This window comes from Taudactylus pleione, unplaced genomic scaffold, assembly GCF_031769625.1.
Source record: "Taudactylus pleione unplaced genomic scaffold, aTauple2 ptg000314l, whole genome shotgun sequence".
Classification (NCBI taxonomy): Eukaryota; Metazoa; Chordata; class Amphibia; order Anura; family Myobatrachidae; genus Taudactylus; species Taudactylus pleione.
In genome coordinates this window covers 702,797-723,735 of record NW_028284715.1, presented here as the reverse complement: position 1 = coordinate 723,735, position 20,939 = coordinate 702,797, and the positions used below count along the sequence as shown (strand labels likewise).

At 44.9% G+C, this 20,939-nt stretch overlaps 1 protein-coding gene across 1 annotated transcript in view; it reads left to right on the top strand.

The window, feature by feature from the left end:
• LOC148510583 (pituitary adenylate cyclase-activating polypeptide type I receptor-like) overlaps nucleotides 1-20,939 on the top strand; it is a 137,984-nt gene that overhangs the window by 84,398 nt on the left and 32,647 nt on the right. Inside the window, exons 8-11 of the mRNA XM_088442550.1 lie at nucleotides 2,069-2,201; nucleotides 4,859-5,012; nucleotides 16,402-16,462; nucleotides 19,352-19,421. Of these exons, the coding sequence (XP_088298676.1) occupies nucleotides 2,069-2,201; nucleotides 4,859-5,012; nucleotides 16,402-16,462; nucleotides 19,352-19,421 (418 nt within the window). The remainder of the gene's footprint in view (nucleotides 1-2,068; nucleotides 2,202-4,858; nucleotides 5,013-16,401; nucleotides 16,463-19,351; nucleotides 19,422-20,939) is intronic.

Genomic DNA, 20,939 nt, shown 5'->3' with positions numbered 1-20,939 from the left:
TCAGCGCTACACACGCGGTGCACCCTGCCCCCCGGCCCAGCCCGCCACTGGTAATTACTCACTGACACATTTGAAAAGATCCACAGGTGGAGCTAATTATTTCACTTTTGATTCTGTGATGAGACCTGCAAAACATGCACTGTTTGGGGTTCTGAGGACCGAGTTTGAGAACCTGTGTTCTATAGCATTTGCATGCAATTGATCTTCTTTACGTTACTTAAATAGTAGAACAATAAACATATTATCAGATGAACAGATTTGTACCATTTTGTATGTTTCTCAGTGAATTTTCAGTCCATTCACTTTATAGTCATTGATCACGTACTAGTTTTGTATTAGAAAGTGTGGCCTATAGTTCACAGCTCTGCCACGATATTAGGGGGTATATTTACTAAAAGCTGGCCATCCACTATACAATTTTCTGTCAGATATCTGTCCAATCTGGCTGGTCGGAATGAAAACCTGGTAATGGGTGGCATTCGGGAAGCCGATGGACATAATCCGCCTGTCATTAGACATACGCCGGGAGACCGACGCCCTGCATCCCGATTGAAGGAATGCAGAGTGCGGAGAGCTGTGGGCTTTAGGTTTAGGGTTCCCGGGGGAAACTTAGGGTTAGGCACCCGCCCAGGAGGTTAGTGTTAGGCTAGTGTTAGGCACCCCCGGGGGAGGTTAGGGTTATGCACCCCCCCGGGGGACTTAGGTTTATGCAGCGGGGAAGGGGGAGTTAGGTTTAGGCACATAGAGCGGGGATTAGGGATAGGCACCCCTAAGAGAGGGTTAGGGTTAGGGGGTAGAATAGGTTAGCAAATACTTACCTTAGGACGATCGGGATTTCACTGCTGCCGGGATGTCGCTGTCGGGATTCGAACCGCCGGACGCATTCATACCGATTCCCTGGTAATGTATGGGAGCAAATGACAGTCGATCATATGGTTTTAAACACTGAAAAAAGGGAAAAAAAATTGTTCAAATTGGTTAAATATTGTGTTTTTTAACCAATTTGTCTGAACAAGCATTTTTGGCTATTTTCCAGTGTTGTGAGCACATAGACGAATGTCACTGGCTCCCATACATTACCAGGTTTTCATTCCAACCAGCCAGATTGGACAGATATCTGACAGAAAATTGTATAGTGGATTCCCAAAACTGATTTTGATCGATTTATGATCAATAATAATCAGTGCACAGGCAAAGAATACTGCTGATCAGTGGCAGCGGCCTCCCTGACCCCACTTCATTCCAGCGCATACTGTAGCAGCGTGTGTTGGGCTGGGGAGAGAGGCTGCTGACAGTTATGGGGGGCAGCAGACCTGGGCCCCCGCTGGGTCCCTCCAACAAGCCCGGGTAATTACTACCTGCTTTTCCCCACCCTCTCTGTGCCTCTGACATTAGTTGAAGCTGTTGTTCATCCATATAAATACAGGTGTTGGCAGGGGGTGTTTACTACACCGAAAATATGAGCAGACGGGTTCTTTACACAAGTGATTTTTTTCCCACTGAACCTTCTTTAATAATCATTTTTGTGTTAGTTAATCTAGGCGGTGATTCAGCCCTGGACGGGATTACAAAGCTGCACGCAAACAGCTTTGCAATTTCATCCTATTATGTTAATGCAGCAGGAGGCGTCATGCCTTCTGCATGCATTAATGGTCCGAGCTGCGTCCACGGGCGCAGCATCGAATCATCTGCGTGGTCCTTGGCCGGCTGAGTGACCATGAGGACGCACTGGCCGGTCATCGCAGATGTCCAAAAGAGGCCAGGAAGTCTCTATCAGCTGAGAGAGATCCTGGCCTCTTCCCTTCCTCTCAACGGCGGCGACACGCATCCATTTTGGAGCTGCCCCGCCCCCAAACGACAGCAGACTGTCAATCAGTCCGAACATGCAGGACCCGTTTCTGCACATGCACAGAGCGGGTCTCGTGCACACGCAGATTCCCGATTTACGTGAAATATTGAATCACCCCCTAGATTGTAACACACGTGAGTAAATAATTATAGGATCTAGGGCAGCTGACGGTTGTGTATTTAGAAGTCTTTCGTTCACTCAATGTTTTGTGTGTTTCAGAAAACTCCACTGCACTCGGAACTTCATCCACATGAATCTTTTTGTCTCGTTCATTCTGCGGGCGATATCTGTGTTCATTAAAGACGAGGTTCTGTACGCTGAGCAGGACAACAACCACTGCCATGTTTCTACTGTGAGTAAATACGGAACACAACGGACCACTTGATGAAAGTGGTGATACCATGAGTAGTCAGGACATAGCGCCTGATTCAACAAGGAACGCAGTTGCCTATACGTACGCAATCGGCCGCGAACTAGCCACTGCGATCGGGAAAGCGTTCGCAGACGATACGCAGACCCATGGAAGAGTGATAGACAGGAAATGCCATTTGTGGGTGTTGACGGGAGTGGTCGGGCACACACAGGCGTGCCAGTGCGTTTCAACGGCATTGCAGGGGCGTGCATAAATTAGCCAATGCAATAGCAGATGCGGCCTCATAGCGTGCGCTGAAGTCAGCAATTCCTGAGTGAGGTGTGATCTGCCTTACCTCTGCGTATGGGTCGAATGTTACCGATTGTTTCGCTATGTTGCCAAAGTATACGGATGTGAGTAAGGGGAAGTGGGCATCCTTATGTCAGGCTGCGACCGCAATGCGAATGCAAACATTTACATATCACCACTGATATTAGCAAAAGCGTTGCGTGCGTATAAGCAGAATAGCGATCCGTGCTGAATCAGGCCCATAGACCCTAAAGGCAAAGTAGCCAATACATCAACAATTTATTTAGACTTTACACCTTCAGATAAGTTACATTTATTACCATGTAGCTTATGTGATATTCATTTCTATTATTTTTGTCTTTTTATCTGCCTATGTACAGTATATGCACATTGAAGATAAGATATATAATGTACAGCTATTACAATTAACTAGTCTTAAGCTGTCCATACACCGGCACGACCAGCATACTTTCCGATGGCATCCGATTCCCCGGAGCCCCCTGGCAGTCCCGGCAGCATGTTTGTTGTTTTTCTTAGCACAGGAACTGTCGTATGATCGATCCTGTGCTTCATGCGCTCATTGGGAAACAGTCATTGAAATGACTTGAATTGCCGCACGATGGATCGCATAAACAAAATAAATGGCACGATCTGCACACGATACGATGGACAAGATGTGCTGCACATCTAATAATAAGATCCGATTATAGGAGCTGCGGGAGCGCGCATCGGATCGTATCTTACTGAAATAATACACGATATTTACAAGATCCATCATATGACTCATCGAAAATCAGGTAATCGGCCCGAAATCGTGCAGGTGTATGACCAGCATAAAGGTAGAAAATCCAGTGAATGAAGGGTATCCGGTTGTTTGATCGACCTAACTGAGATTGACAATACATACATCGACCACAGTACATCGACTCCAACTAGTGCGACAGGAACAATTGCTCGACAAACTATAGATCGACCAGACCCCTAGATCGACCACCCGAAGATCGACACGGAAGATCAACACAACTTAAGATCGAAACAAAGCAGATCGACGATATGCAGATCGACAACAAACAAGATAGACAGAATAACAGATCGAAGCCAAATAGGTAGACAGTGAATAGATCGACAAATCAAAGATCGACTAGTCCAAGATTAATGCCAACTAGGTCGACAGTTAATAGATCGACAGATAAAAGACCGACACGTTACTAGTAGACAATACAAAAAGGTATACATATCTTACACGCTGCCCGCTAATAGCGCATCCCCCGACGTTACTTTCAGCCGTGGAACTACAGGTCCCAGCCAGCCCTTTCATCCATGCAAGCGCTCCTGGCAATGCTAGCCCCAACGTACACCTTGCAGGCCTTGTCCCTAATTGCTGGGCACACCCATGTGCTGCAGTGCACCTCTTCATCAAACCTCCCCCCCCCCGTGCTCCCCGCTATCCTGGACGCCTGGACATAGGCGCATCCGTCTAGCTTAAGACGCAGCCCACTAGTAGCGTATCCCTGACGCTACTTTCAACCGTGGAACTACAGGTCCCAGCCAGCCCTTTCATCAATGCAAGCGGTCCTGGCAATGCTAGCCCCAACGTACATCTCTATTAGCGGGCAGCGTGTAGGATATGTATACCTTTTCGTATTGTCTAAAAGTAACGTGTCGATCTTTTATCTGTCGATTTATCAATTGTCGACCTAGTTGGCATCGATCTTGGACTAGTCGATCTGTTAGCTGTCGATCTATTAACTGTCGATCTATTATTTGTCTACCTATTTGGTTTCGAACTTGGAACATTGTCTAACTATCAGTTGTTGATCTGCGTTGTGTTGCCCCTTATACTGTATACCTTTCGATCTTACATATTCGATATGTTACATATCGATCTAATGTCCCGTTCGACTATATTACTGTCTGACTATGGTTACTGTCGATCTATACCTTGTCTATCTAAACTACATGTTGAACTACTATGGTCGATCATTTAATGGTCAAACGAGTTGCGTCTGATCTAATAATCCATACCGGAATAAAGTGATTACTGGTAAAAGAAAGTAATCACATTTTCGTGCATATTATTTTTGGAACAAAGGTAGTATATTTCTCACTGAAAGACTTATGTCGGTGATACATATAATTAGTGGCTGTCGCTTATCGTCATGGCAACTGAGCTCAAGGGTCCAGAACGTGCATGGAAATTCCAAAGATCTGCAGAAATGTGCCAAAACAAGCGTCTTGTACGACAAAATCAAATCTATGTAAGATGTCGCAAATGACGCAGGAGCGTTCTTTCCGGATTGTAAAGATCCCCAATGTGCTCCCTGATAAGTCTTTTGTCTTTGATATAGGTGGAATGTAAAGCGGTGATGGTGTTTTTCCACTATTGCGTCATGTCCAACTATTTCTGGCTCTTCATTGAAGGACTCTACCTCTTCACGCTCCTCGTGGAAACCTTTTTCCCTGAACGAAGATACTTTTATTGGTACACAATAATTGGATGGGGTATGTATATTTAATATACAGAACAATGTCATAGTTGTACAGGTAGATTCTATTTTTTTGGCTAAGACGTTCGTTTTAGAGCCCCCAATGCTGGGGGTATTGCCTCCATCAACTCCAACCTATTTTGGCGCAGTTAGGGTAAATGTCAGTGTCACCAAGGACCCCATTCTGTGCCGCACACACTGCCAATGACGAATGTCAGTAGAGTGATGTTCTCCAATTGCGCAGGCGTCCGATGTGCTTCACCTGTACAGATTGTTTATTTGTATAATTAGTGATCAATTTATTTATTTCTAGAAAACAAATACAGTAGTACAATATTATTTTATAAATCCTCGTCCCTAATTGATGATGCAGTGATTTGCAAATTGTGTTTTTTAACCTGGCGTGTTGCATCTGACCCTGTGTTTTCACTAGCTGTAAGAAAATGCCAGCTTATATGCCATCTAAGGGTGAGCTCAGAGCCTTACCAAGAACCCACGGGGATCCAGGCATCAGTTCCCCCTCCTTCAAAAGAACCATAACATAAAAACAGACTAAAGCTGGGTATACACTAAACGATGTGTGTACCCAGCGATCCGACACATGACGGGCAGAATTTTTGGTGCCCGACTGATCCGGTGCCTGACCTACTGATATGCCAGCCCCCCCCACCCCCCTGCATAGCACTACATGGACTGCACATATGCTGCACATAAGATCAGACGATGAGGCTGACGACCCCACGGGAGTGCGCACTACACGATGTACACGATGTACTGCATACACACTACACATTTTATAACAATTTGTCGTCCGATGTGTCAGAATCGGCCAAATCGTTTAAGATATTGTGTAGTGTGTACCTAGCTTATGCTAGCCCAGGCCAATTAGTGCTGATCAGCAGGGCTGCCGACAGCTCTGCCGGGCCCAGGTACAGGGACGGGGCGTGGCCAACCCAGGAGGTGTGGCCAGACTCCCTCCATCCGAAAAAAAAATAAAATAATGACTGTGTTCGTGGCCTCCCGCACCGCATAGGGGGTGCAGGTGTCAGGGGGTGGGGCGCAATCGTTCCCCTCCTCCTGCATATAACACAGGGATAGAGGTCGGACTGCTGCTGCAGCAGCCTCTTTCCCTAGCCCGGCACACAGCGTGACAGCAGCGTGTGCTGGGCTGGGGAGAGAAGTCAGTCCTCTCTCCCTGCTGCCCGAACTTGACATCAACGGCGGCAGCTGGGATAGGGTGGGGGGCGGACTGCAGGACCCGGGCCCTCGCCAGGCCCCTTCAACAGGCCCAGGTAAATAATACCCCCCCCCCTCTCGGCGTCCCTGCTGATCAGTCCCTAAATGGGACCCTCAGTTGCTTTATGCATTATAAGGCTGTGGGATAACTATCTTGCATTGTGCAGCAACATTCTTTCAACAAAATGTAAATTTAAAACCCACTTGCCTTGGTCTATTGTACTGTAAGAGTTAAGTATTACAGAGGTCTGTGTGTTTGACAGTGTTTATAAAATGACCTTTAATGTAACAATGTTCTCTCATCCAAGGATGGGCAAGTATGTGTCCTTATATTAACCTGCTCCCCCTCCTCCCCTTCGTAAAACCCACCACGTTAGCTCCTGACATCATTGGATATGACTTGTGCAGGTGGAAAATGTATTATTGCAGTTTAATCCAAACCTGCTGAAGAGAGGCAGATGGGGCTGGAGTATAGGGAATTATTCCACCCCTATTTCTATTTTCTACAGTACTGGTAATGTTATATGGTAATACAGTGTGTTTCACTCTTTATTGGCCCGAAATTGTTTCTTTTAACTTTTAAAGTAATTTACATATTTTAGTGAAATGTACGTACCTCGGTCTGTGAGAAACATGAGGAAGTCATAGCAAGTGTTGAAAGTGTTCGCCATTAGCATCCAGGCCAGCTGTTCACCACCCTAGTCCACAGCGCAGTCCAAATTTCAAATAGGGGAGCCGCACCAACTGCCAGCGAGGATATAACCAGTGAGGATGGCAGTTGGTGGTGGTTCCCCTATTTGAAATTTGGACTGTGCTGCAGCCCCTACCTCTGGAACGTCAATTACTTTAAAAGTTAAAAGAAAAACTTTGGGGCCAATAAAAAAGTGAAACACCCTGTATTAAAAAAAAATAATGAAATGCTCTCTGGAATGCTGCACCCAGAGAAGGGTCACTGTAGTTGGATGTAGGAGTTTTGAAGGCTGTAACAATAAAACTTAATTTTTAATGCTATATTTAGAAGAAGGAAAAAAAACTGAATATAAAACATTATATTGAAAGGGTTAAGAAACCTCAGAGTGGCAGTTGGGTAAATGATCCCTTATAGATAACACCAATGCAGATAGTAAATATGATTTATTAGCTGATTTTTGTGTACATTTTACCTGTTTGAATTCTGTACTTCTTGATTAACAAAATAGAAACTACTACTGTAGTATCAGATCAACTATTCATTATCTACGTTGCCATTCTGTACATATTCAAATATTTCAAAGTTGAGAGTCCGTTTAATAATTCATTTTGTGGAGCTTGTCCCAGTGCATCTGTGGCTGCATGACATATATTTGCATATTAATTACAAGCCTCATATCAAAAGAGTGAATTCTGCCTTGGTCAATTTACTGAGAACATCACTGTAGTTCCAACTTTGCATTTCAAAGAAACTGCTGCTGCTGCTGCGTTCTCTTTTGCTGCTCAGGATTTTCAAGAACCCTTTTTTGTATGCACTCAGGATTTCTGTCGTTAGTTGGCTTTCTGATTTTTTATTTTTTTTTTGCCCACTTTGAATGTCAGGTATAGTATATCATGACAGATTCTGTGTGATGTACTTTCATAAATTATTATGTATCTTCCTCTTTTATAGTGTGCTCTTGCGTCCTGATCATTTCCAGTGCATGGTTGGCGATAGATACTCTGTACTTGCCAACTCTTTGCAACCACAGGGTAGATCTAAGAAGCAAGGGCCTGGGGAGGAATGACGTGAATCATGTCATCTGACACTGCACCCTGCTGCACGTCATGATTTGCGTCATTGCGCGGTGGCAGGGGGGTGGGCAATGATGAGGCGTTTTGCGGTGAATGGCATCAGTCAGTCCACGTTCCCAGAGAGAGGCAAGTATGATGCCTTCCCAAATGTAAATTTTATAGGGGTCTATGTACTAAGCCTTGGAAAGATAAAGTGGATGGATATAAAGTACCAACGAATCAGCTCCTAACTGTCAATTTTCAAACACAGCCTGTAAAGTGACAGATAGGAGCCGATTTGTTGGTACTTTATCTCCAACCATTTATCTCTCTCCAAGGCTGAGTACATAGACCCCATAGTTAACAAAAATCAGAGTTTGTATAAGGAATTTCAACATTTCTAGTTTCCTCCAATAATAATACTTTAGTCCAGAGGCTGCCAGACACAGGCCCTCATTCAGAGCCACTCGCAAACAGCAGTGCGCTCGTTGCGTTCTGATGTTGACTAACCGCGCATGCGTCGGTGTAACACTGCGCATGTGCGTACGGCAGATTGCGAGTTTTTTTGGTCTCGTTCGTCAAATAGCGTACAGGAAGTGACATGTCAAATGTGATTGACAGAACAGGGCGTTTTTGGGTGTTGACGGGGGTGGAGATGGAAAAACGCAGGCGTGGCGAGGCGTTTTTGGGGCGTACATACATTAGCAGATGCGAGCGTAAAATGTGTTCGGACCGACTCATACGTCACTGGATGATCCTCTTTCCCTTCAAAATGCTCGCACAGCTTAGGGTCTGGATTACTCGACCACATTGGCGATGACCTTCTCCTCCGTCCCGGGACTCCACGATGTTGTTGCGATTAATCGCGGGTGGTCAGAAAAGCAATTAGTGTTGGATTGAAAACCGGCTTGGTATGTGTTTTGAAATCAGTTTTTGGGGATAGCAGCACAAAAGCGTACGCAGGTGGAAATCATAGCTGCTAATGTCAGGATGACACAATCAATTTGCGTACAATTGTGGGGGTTTATTTTGGCCTCAATTTGGTGGTTAGGGCCTATTGTAACAATAATGTCATCATGTTTTAATTTTCTCACCATTTTATTTTTGCCTGTTGAATTTGCCTCGTTATGTGATTTTTTAAACGTTCCTTAAAGAGCCCTTTTTTAAAAAAATTGTTGGGTTTTTTTTTGCAAGTTTTTGCCTTTTGGGCCAGGATTAAATGTAACCCATTTGTACAATAATGTCACAATACAATGTCAGATTTTTGGCGTAAATTTATTGGTCAAACCAAAACTAAAATAATAAAAAATTTGGGGACATCTTTTTTTGGCAAAGATCATTTCCAAAATCAAACAAATTGGCCCAACATAACTGTAGACATAAACGTACAACAAAAAATTAAAAACATTTCACAAGAAAGGAGAGGGAAGTTTTGACCAGAAAGGAATATGAGCCAAGCACAGAAGGAGTGTGGGAAAAGTCGCCATTGCTGTCACCGTTTTTTCACCCGTTTGGATGGGGGAGGGAGGGCGCCAGACCGGGTCCGGGATGTCATCGGGCTGGCCTGTCCAGAGGCAGATGTTGTGGCCTCTGGACTAGGCACAGGGCTAGGCACATTTGGAGGATTGGCTGATGTTGTGCCAGAGGTGGAGGATCCTGATGTTCCGGCAGGAAGGGAGGTCGGCTCCACCATGTGCTGGTGAACGAGCTGCTCCAGGGCATTGGCGATGCGGATGTTGGCCCTGGTATTTTCCGCCAGGGCCTGACCAATGGTCACGTTGGCCGCAGCATTTTGCTCCAGGGCCTCAGCCACCCGTAGCAGACTGGCGTCCATCCTCTGCAGAATCTCTGTATGGGAATCCGATTTGAAATTGAGTTCTGTGAGGAGGGCCACTGCCTGCGAGGGGGATTGCCCTGGACTGGCTTCTGCAGGGTCCTCAGCCGGATGTACTGGTTCCTCCCCTGCAGAGCCAGCAGAAATTCGGCGGCCAAGGCTCCCCTCTGGAGCAGACTCATCCGCCTGTGTCTCTGTTAGGAAAAATGAGAAAAGACTCACATTAGAATCTACATATTGGCCCACTAACATTTCAGAGTTGGTGACATCAAAAGATTTACCTGGGACAACATGAGGAGCCGCAAAGTCTGGCATGTCCGTATCCATGTTGGACACGCCAAACACCTCCACAGGCTGCACACACCCCTGTGCCAGCTCTTCTAAATCCGTCAACTCCAATGACACAGGGGTGGGACCCCCACCTGTCCCCCTTGCATGCCTAGCCCTGTCCGCGAGTTTTTGCTTTAGGCGATATTTGAAGTCGGCCCATCTGTGGGAAAAAATGGAAGCCATTATCCTTTTGTTTAAAATGGTGTTTGTTTTTAGGGGGGGCAAGTGTTTACTTACCGCCGTTTGACATCCCGGGCTAGACGGACATAATCACCCACCCTATTGACAGCAACGGCTACCTCTTCCCACATTCTCCACTTCTGGCTTATACTCATATTCCTGTCTGCCTGTGGCAGGATGTCCACACACTTCTGAATCAAAACCTCCATCTCCTTTCTTGTGAAATGTGGCTGCCTTTTTTTTTTGGCAGCTTTGGCCGGAATACTGGGCCCAGCAGCCTCTTCCATGTCAGCCTCCTCACCTATTTGTGTAAATATTCAGATTTCTCAAATTCACAACTTGCCCAATCTTATGTTTCAAATTAATCATTGATACAAAATGCATGAAAGACTTACCGCCTGACTCTTGGCCATTGTTTCCCTGGTCTGTAGCCATGTCTGAGGTCCAAACAAGAAATACACCAGAATTTAAATGTGTTTTGGTGACGTATTTATACATGCGTCCTTATTTTGCGGCCGCATCATTGATTGTGCATTCCTATGATCCCTCCTTAATTTGTGCGGGAAACGAAACACTATTTATGGCTTGGTGTGTCTCGAGTCGAGGTGGCGTTTTTGGATTGTTGGAGGTTACCTTGGTTGGAGTTTCTTGTTTGCGGATAAAGGAGTTGGCGTTTGGAGTTTATTTTGTTTGCTAGATTTGCGTTTTTATTTTCCGTTCTCTTTTTTGGTATATTTTTTTTTGGCCTCGTTTCTTGATTTGGTAAGTTTTGTGAAGTCTAACTTTGGTTCAATTGGTGTCTCATTGTGTTTCTTCTTGTTTTTAATTTTTGGATCCATAATTTCATATCTTTTAGCTTTTTTTTAATTTCGGACCCAAAGACCTTTTGTTTGGAATCTTATATATTTGCTCAAGGTAAGTCCATTTTTTATCTTGTATTTGCGAACTAATTAGCGCATTTTTACTACTTACTATTGTGACTTGTATTTGCGAACTAATTAGCGCATTTTTACTACTTACTATTGTGACTTGTATTTGCGAACTAATTAGCGCATTTTTACTACTTACTATTTTGACTTGTATTTGCGAACTAATTAGCGCATTTTTCTCAGTTTGTTTATTAACTTGTATTTGCAAACTAATTAGCGCATTTTTAAATGCTTATTAATCCTGTTAAATTGTTGGTGGTTGCCCATTGGCTTTTTTGGCTTACATTTCAACCCATTTTGATGTACTGTGTGCAATGTCGTTTTGCTCTTTGGCCAAATGTGTGTTTCGCATATTTTAAGTTTTGTCTATCACAAAATTTAGAAACATAAATGCACACACTAAAATTTTTCACATTATTTTTTGGATTAATTTCAGTTTGGCCGTATCATGACAATACCCCAGCATGTAAGCAGCAATGGATGGTATCATCAAGCTAAGTTGTTCTTAATTTTCTTTTGGGGTGGGTCCAAAGCCTTACATTCCAATCTTGCCATTTCAGGTTGATCTTGGGCGGATTGTTCTGGCCATGCTCCCGGAAGCCGACCAACCTCAATCTCGTCCCAGGCGTAGGCATCGTAGGCGTGCAAGGCCCCAGATATTTTGAACACGTGTCACCCTTTTTGGAATGCCCGATGATGAGGTTTTAAGACGTTACCGTCTTCCTCCCAAAATCATCATAGACACTCTCTCATTAATAGAGAGTGATCTTGAGCGGCAAATTGACAGTCCAACAGCAATACCACCACTTACGCAATTTATGGCGGTGTTACATTTCTGTGCCTCAGGATCGTTTCAAACAACGGTGGGAATAGTGGCGGGCATCTCACAATCCTCCTTTTCCAGGATCCTGAGGGCAGTGATGGAGGCACTTTTCAAGCACCTCCATCATTTTATTAAAATGCCTTTGGATATGGGTGCCCTTAGTGTGGCCAAGGCCAATTTTTACCAAATAGCTGGCTTCCCACACATCATAGGGGTTGTGGATGGTACTCACATACCACTTCAGCCTCCAGCACGGCTGGAGGCAATATTTCGCAACCGAAAACACTATCACTCCCTGAATGTAATGGTGGTATGTGATACCTCCCTCCAGATCCTGTCCCTGAATGCAAAATTACCAGGAAGTGCACATGACTCCTTCGTCATCCGGCAATCAGGGATATGGCACAAATTAACCAACCTACAAGCTGGTGATGCGTGGCTTCTGGGTAAGTGTAGACCTTTAGTACATAACAATGTTAAGCTTGATACACAGTGATCCTGATGTTGTCTATTCTTTTTCACAGGAGACAGTGGATACCCTTGCATGCCCTGGCTGCTCACTCCTTATTTGGCTCCCACACCAGGTCCACAAAGTGAGTTTAATACCGCACTTACAGCCACCAGGCAAGTGGTGGAGCACTGTATCAGCCTTTTAAAAGGCCGATTCAGATGCCTCCACCGCTCTGGTGGCGAGCTCATGTATTTGCCGGATATGGTTTCGAAACTTGTGGTCCTGTGTGGGATCTTTCACAACATCGCCATAAGGAGTGGTGTTCCAATGCAGCCAGAGGATGCCTTACCTGAGGATGGCCCCCCCGAGGTTGGTCGGAGGTCAGTATGTGGGGGGGCCATATGAGATGATGTGGTGGCCCGATATTTTAAGTAATTATTGACCAAACAACAGTGTGTATACCCAATGTGTTACGGTTTTTTAGCGTTCATCTTTTTTTATATTAATTTTTGCACCATCTCCTGTTTGTTTGCATAATCTTTGGCACTCCCACGATGACTACTTCCTGCTACCCTTCAAAAACCTTTATGTGGAAACTTCGGGAATATATTCTGACACCAATATTGCAACGCCATATTTTTTAAATCATGTGGGCATGGACCTTTGTCAACCAGTTCTTGATTTGTTGTGTGTTTGTTTCGTGTTTTTGGTATGTGGTGTATTTCTGATTATCACTGTGTGTTTTGTTTGTGAGTGACCACTTTGTATTTTGATTTCTGTTGTGAATAAATATTTGGAGAGTGTAATTTGTTTCCTTTTTGGGCACGTTAGAAGCAAGTGTAAACAAACTCCCAAACGTTAATTTTACCTAAGGGCTAACCCAGTAATGAAGCAAGTGGAGCTAAAATGTAATATGTTTTCGGGGCACTAACCAACACAACAAGGAATCCTGTACAATCAGTTGCCTTCGTAAGATTGTCCTAAGCAGTTTGCCCACCAAATAGGAACCTGAAAAATGGTGTAAACTATCATGTTGACCACCACAAAAAAGGAAAATGACATTGGTACTGGGAGGTGTTTCTTGTGCCTGTTTGCATTCAAAATACAACACACAATCTGTAGTGAGATTCTGTGGCAATCCTTGCTTGAAGAGTCTACTTATGTCAGTGTAAAGAATCTTGGATTTACTCCAAACGCATGAGACAGAGCTTGATTTAAAACTGATTTATTATGAAACAATTAGAAAATAAAATAAATAAAAAACTAATTCCTAAGGAGGACCAACAGATCGTCAAGGCCCTGCATAAGCCCGGTGACCTGCTCCCGCATACGGCCCACACAATTAATTATTTGTTCCCGACGCCTCTGTTCCTCTGTGGGTGACAAAAGTTTGGGGATTAATAAATCGATAATGAAGCAACATTCTAAAAAAACACAAAACAAGCAAACCAAAACTTAAAAGCTTGTGGGCCAAAAAAACATTACACGGATAAAACCCAGAACCCCAAAATGTCGTAGGCCAAAAATACAAGGGCCCTAAAAAAAGGCACACAGGTGTGATATGTGTATGGTGACATCAGCAGGAACAGGTAAAGACAACCCCCAAAAATACCCTAAGGCGACAGAAAGCCAAAAAAAATGGGGACAACACATGATTACATACAAACAGTTTGTGGTGTCCAAAATAAAATTTCAAAACATACCGTTCTCCAAAACGCCAGATCCAGAAGCCACTCCCTGGACCACCTTGGAGGTGGCTACATTCCCCAAACCAAGGGGCAAGGTGTTTGAGGAATCCTGGGAGGGGGTATTTGGAGGAGGGACGGATGGAGGAGAGGGGGAATTGGGCTGGAGGGGAAGTAGGCCTGAAATTTCGGCCACAGGGTCTGGGGAGGAGGGGGTAATTGACGAATTGGGGGTTGGAGAGAGGGGCCGGGACCGGCGTCTTGTCTGGCGATGCCGCCGTAGTGTTTGCTGTGCCCTAAAAAATGCAAAAAAAATTGTGGTTAGTTTCAACAGGAATCCAAAAAAATAATAAATTTAAAAAAAAAATGACTAAATAGGACAGACATGAAAACATGCACATGCAGATATGACTACAATGACTCAATAGGACATACATGAAAACATGCACATGCAGATATGACTACAATGACTCAATAGGACAGACATGAAAACATGCACATGCAGATATGACTACAATGACTCAATAGGACAGACATGAAAACATGCACACGCAGTTAGGGCCCACAAGATAAACTTGAAAACCACAGTCCAGAACACTTACTTTCCGCAATCTGCATGCGAAAGCATGCCAGCAAGCGGGGCGTCCGCCGGTGCAGGTCCAACCACCTGCGCTCCAGCTGGCCAATATGTCGGCGTGAGCCGAAGGAGCGCAGGCGTCGACGTACCTCCGCATATGCGGAACGCTTTCGCCTATTGGAGATGGGTGGAGGCTGACTGGTGATCCGCCTGTCCATCACCTCCGTCAGCACCAGCAGTTCGCGCCTGGTGAATGCGGCGGATCTCATGATGGCAATGGTGTTTTTTTGGCAAAATATTTTTAATAAAGCACCCCAAAATAATTTGATTGGCTAATGTATTTGGGAAATTAACAGGACAAATTCTATTGGTTAGTGTATGAGTCATGTGTTCGACAGGGCCACAAATCTCTTGAGAGTTATGATAGGCTTGATGCAGTGACATGCGTAAGCAAATTTAAATAAAGAAATGAACCACAGAAAAATTGTGGGGAGACAAACAAATAGAACAATTGTTTAATTGGGGCTAACATGTCTTTTGAACAATAAAAGCGAAGGTTTCAGCCGTACGTATTCTGCGAGCAAATACAAACACGGACAAGATTAAAGTTTATTGCATTGTGTTGAAAAAAAAACAATTAAGCTAATTGATACATTGATTGACATGATACGATTGAGGCAGGTAGGCCGAAAAAACGAGCAGGTCATCGGAATCTGACAGTCCCACTTCCAGTTTGTACTTGTGCGTGCGTTCCCTTCAAGCTATTTCGGGGATGTACGCTCGCTATTTGGCACGCTCGTTAGTTAGAGGAGGGGTCGCCTGAGTTTGGGGCGGATTTTTAGCTGCGTACGAAAATACGAGCGAGTGCTTGAATTTAAATATTTTTTTACGTACGCCGAACGTACGTACGCCCACTTGCGAGTGGGTCTGAATCAGGGCCACAGTCCTCAAGGCTCCCCAACAGTTCAGTTTTAGAGATATCCATGGTTGATCACAGGTTGTTAAATCAAATTGACTGAGGTACTAATTAAGTCAACTGTGCTCAAGCATGGATAGCCTTAAAACCTGGACTGTGCAGGACACGATATACTGTATCTCTTGGTAACATGGATTATCTGTGTAGTGTTTTATATGACTTGAAATGACAGGATGTCTGTTAAGAAACCCTTTTATCTCATTTTCTTTACATTGGCTTCAAACATTTGAGAAGTATTTATCGTTAATGTTGTATGTTCAAAGTGTTTGCTGAGCTCATATTTCTTATGGGTAATAACGCTGATATCTGAGGCTGTGAGTTACTTTGGGCTCTATTTATTAACATTATTTTTACTAAAATAAAGTGAAAAAGGGTGTTTTCACACCCTTTTCACATTATTTTGGTATCACCTATAGTTATTACGGGGCAATTGGAGTAGAATTCGGAAAATTCTACTCCAACCCCAAGTGAGGGTTGGCAATGACTGACAGATCTCAGAGCTTATATAGTGGTTGCTCTGTTGCTGCTTGTATGCCCGTACAAGGCTTTATAGGCAGTAACAATACGGTTCTGTGTAATATCTTTTACTAGGATTCATTTTCAGTTTCAAATTAACAGCTGTTTATCTCTGTTGCTTCCAGGCACCCCTCTTATATGCGTTACTATATGGGCTGTGTTGAGGCTTCACTTTGATGACCAGGGGTAAGTATGTGATATATGCCATTACCATTATAATTGAACTATTATTTCTCACCATGTAGCTAGCTAGTATGGCTGCCATATAGCATCATCTCCTATGTGTCTTCCCAGCCCCAAACCTCAATGTTCACTATAGACACAAGGCCCTGCTGTTACCTTCTAGCTCATGTCCCCCTGCTGTTTCTTCAGCCTTAAGCACATGTCTCTCAAGCCTTATGCCCCAACTGTGTCTCTTTCACCTCTGTCTCTCTCTGTCAACCGCAGCCCCCACTCTTGTTTCCCTCATTTCTGCCCCCTCCAACTCATCTCCCTCTCTCTTTCTAACTCTGGCCAGGGATAGAGTAGGAATAGCCATCGACCATCAATAGTTAACAAACATCAATGTTTACTACCGATGGTCGATGGTTTTACCATCGATGGCAGAGGGTCAGTGGAACTCAATGGGTTTTTTTTTCCTTCCCCTGACACAGAGGTTAGCCCTGCCCCCTGGCACCCGCTAAGCCCCATCCCACATTTTTGATTGGCCCAGAGCCGGCAGTGCACCTGGCAGCAGTGGCCATCAAGTGGTGCAAGCCATCGATGGTTCACCATAGATGTTTTGTTTTTGTACCGATGATGGTTATCACCGGTGGCACCATCCCTAGGGTAGAGGGTTTGTGGGTGGGGCCACAAGAGTTGTTGCAGTTAGGGGGGGGCAGTTCCAAGTGCTGACAGGTGTGACTTCACCTTCCTATCTCTGCCACAATCTGTCTCTTTCATATCTGTCTCTTCTCTGTCTCTTTCATTTTTGATCTCCCCCTTATTTCATCTTTGTCCTCATCCACAATCTCACCTCTGTCCCCCTCCCACCACTTTCTCTTTCATCCCTGTCCCCCTCTGTCGTTTTCATCTCTGTCCAGTGTCGTACTGGGGCAGGAAGGGCCCACAGGGAGAATACAGTGATAGAAGCCCATAATTAGGGGTGTGGCCAGCCTCTAAAGGGGGTGTGGCCAGCCTCCACAGAGGCTTGGCTAACCATTAGAGAGTACATGGACTGGGGGCCTGATTCAGACCCACTCGCGAGCGCTATGCGCTTGCAAGCGGGTCGATGGTGGCCCAGTGCGCATGCGCACGACGGAGCCGGCTCCGTCGTGCGCATGCGCGAGACACGGATAGCGACGGGCAACCCGTCGCTCCGGGTCTCGTACCAAAGGGGGCGTGCTGTCAATGTTGAGTGACAGCACGCCCTCTTTGGTGGGCGGGCCGGGGGCGTGGCTGCCCAGACGGAAGCGTTCCCATGCCTACCGTCTGGGGCCGGCCCCACTGACATCACAAGTGATGTCAGTGGGAGTGCTTTCGGCTCTGTTAGAGCCGAAAGCACTCTTGGGCTTGCGGCAACGAGACCCTTCCACAAGGGTCTCATCGCAAGCCCGATGGTCGCCATCATCATGGCCGCTCGCTATAGCTGTGGGTGGTCACAGCTACGCGACCAGCCAGGAGGCCGTTCTGAAAAACCAGAGGACCGGCCCTGATTCAGAGCAAGCGCTCTGTCAGAGCGTCCGGCTCGGAATCAGGCCCTGGGTTCCTTAAAATGTGTATATATAGTGAATACTGCTTGTGCATGCATGATAATGTACCAGATTAATAACGGCAATGCATTGTAGAAAATACACCATAGTGGTTTGCAGTATTCACTATAGTATAGTATAGTTCAAGTGCACAGTCTTGAACCTGATCCCTAAAGGAGGGGGTGGGCCCACAGGCAGTGGGGCCCACCGGGGGATTCTCCTGTACCCCTGTGGGCCAATCAAACCCTGTCTCTATCCACCCCCCCCTCTCTTTTTTCCCTGCCCTCCTCTCTGTTTCATGTCCCCCTCCTTCCCCCATCTCTCTCTTTTTTGGGGGGGGAGCCGCATTAGTGTGTGTGTCCGTGTCGGCTCCAGGTGCTGATACCACTGGCTGATTGATAGCAGCATTATATGAAAGATATGTATTTGATCAAATTTAATTTGGAAACGTTTTAATTCACTTGTCAAGTTGTCACCCCCTGTGGCTTCTAGATAATAGTTCCTGTTACTACAACAACAAATGGCTTTGCTTTGAAAAATGACACCACATGTACAGGTTTACATACAGTACCTTGACTTAAAGTAAATCAATTAGCAAAAAACATTCTCATGAGTATTCTTGGCGAGGTATATACAGTATAGCGCCACCTGATTTGAAAAAGGTCATAACAGCTGCTCCCAGTCAGGAAAGGCAGAGATGGAATAATTGAAGTCAGTATAAAATATAAAATAACATTCTATTTTCACATGTCCGGTGCCTATGGGTGAGATGTGTTAACGATTGAATTTATAAGACGATCATTAAAGCACATCGTGGCATACTGCTGTAATGGGTGACGTCACGCTCTATAATGGCTAGCACCACCTAATTATGATGTTAGCTGTCAGGCCCAAGCTTCGGAAAGCTTTCTGCAGTTTGATGCATTCGGATAGATCGTAGCCCCATAGAAATCGATGGGAACTGCTGTGCCACAGGACGCTATTCATACATACATATGGGGATCCTATTGTGTTGCGGTAAACCCTATGGGGACTGCTATTTCTATCGGAAACGGGGAAACTGCAGCAAATATCTCCAGTATATGCCTCAGAACCCCCTGTAATATACATTGGGGGATTTCCCGCATGCTTTTTTCCATTAATATACCCTACTAGAACAATTGGTCCAGCATATGTCGGGCCACTTTAGCCCCCCCATAGAACAAATGGCAATTTAAGTCAGCTACACAAGCAATAAGGATGTAACAGCTCATTAAAATAAAAAAATAAAGATGCTTGTGCCCAGATGTGAGAATGAATCATGGTGCCAGGGTAATAATCTCTATAATATTTATTATTGACATAGCTGCTGGGACATGAACAACAACGTAGCGCTCTGGTGGGTGATTAAGGGTCCCGTCATTGGCTCCATTATGGTAAGTTTTATTTTTATCCATGTTATATTATATGTTCCTTATATTCAGGAAAAATAAGAAAGGGTGTAAGGATAATTATTTTTTTATTGTAAATTATCTCATGTAACAATCTAATTGGATGATATTGTATGCAGCTAACAAAGCTGATTGGTTGCATTATTCTACTAGTAAAGCTGAGAAAGTTGGCAGCCAATCAGCTCAGAGCATACTGCCAGAACAATTACTTCCTGAAGTTACACTTACTCTACAGATTCCCTCACAATAAACGGCTTCCATCATGATATCTGCTGTATATGTGTGCCTCACAGAAGCTCTCTTTATTATATGAGCTGTCCATGTGTGCCTCACAGAAGCTCCCTTTATTATATGAGCTGTCCATGTGTGCCTCACAGAAGCTCCCTTTATTATATGAGCTGTCCCTGTGTGCCTCACAGAAGCTCCCTGTATTATATGAGCTGTCCCTGTGTGCCTCACAGAAGCTCCCTTTATTATATGAGCTGTCCATGTGTGCCTCACAGAAGCGCCCTTTATTATATGAGCTGTCCATGTGTGCCTCACAGAAGCGCCCTTTATTATATGAGCTGTCCATGTGTGCCTCACAGAAGCTCCCTTTATTATATGAGCTGTCCATGTGTGCCTCACAGAAGCTCCCTTTATTATATGAGCTGTCCATGTGTGCCTCACAGAAGCTCCCTTTATTATATGAGCTGTCCCTGTGTGCCTCACAGAAGCTCCCTTTATTATATGAGCTGTCCCTTTGTGCCTCACAGAAGCTCCCTTTATTGTATGAACTGTACCTGTATGCCTCATAGCAGCTCCCTTTATTATATGAGCTGTCCCTGTATGCCTTGGTGCCTCACAGCAGCTCCCTTTATTGTATGAACTGTCCCTGTGTGCCTTGGTGCCTCACAGCAGCTCCCTTTATTATATGAGCTGCCCCTGTGTGCCTTGGTGCCTCACAGCAGCTCCCTTTGTTATATGAGCTGTCCCTGTGTGCCTCACAGCAGCTCCCTTTATTATACGAGCTGTCCCTGTGTGCCTTGGTGCCTCACAGCAGCTCCCTTTATTATACGAGCTGTCCCTGTGTGCCTTGGTGCCTCACAGCAGCTCCTTTTATTATATGAGCTGTTCCTGTATGTCTTGGTGCCTCACAGCAGCTCCCTCCCTGTAGTGCCCACACATTATTATTATTATTATTATTATTATTATTATTATTATTATTATTATCCTTTATTTATATGGTGCCACAAGTGTTCCGCAGCGCCTTATGCTAGACTGTAGTCAGCACACATTATGCCACCTCTAGTACCCACACATTATGCCACCTCTAGTGCCCACACATTATGCTAGACTGTAGTCCCCACACATTATACTACACTGTAGTCCCCACACATTATGCCACCTGTAGTGCCCACACATTATGCCTCCTGTAGTGCCCACACATTATGCCACATCTAGTTCCCACACATTATGCCACCTCTAATGACCACACATTATGCTACACTGTAGTCCCCACAC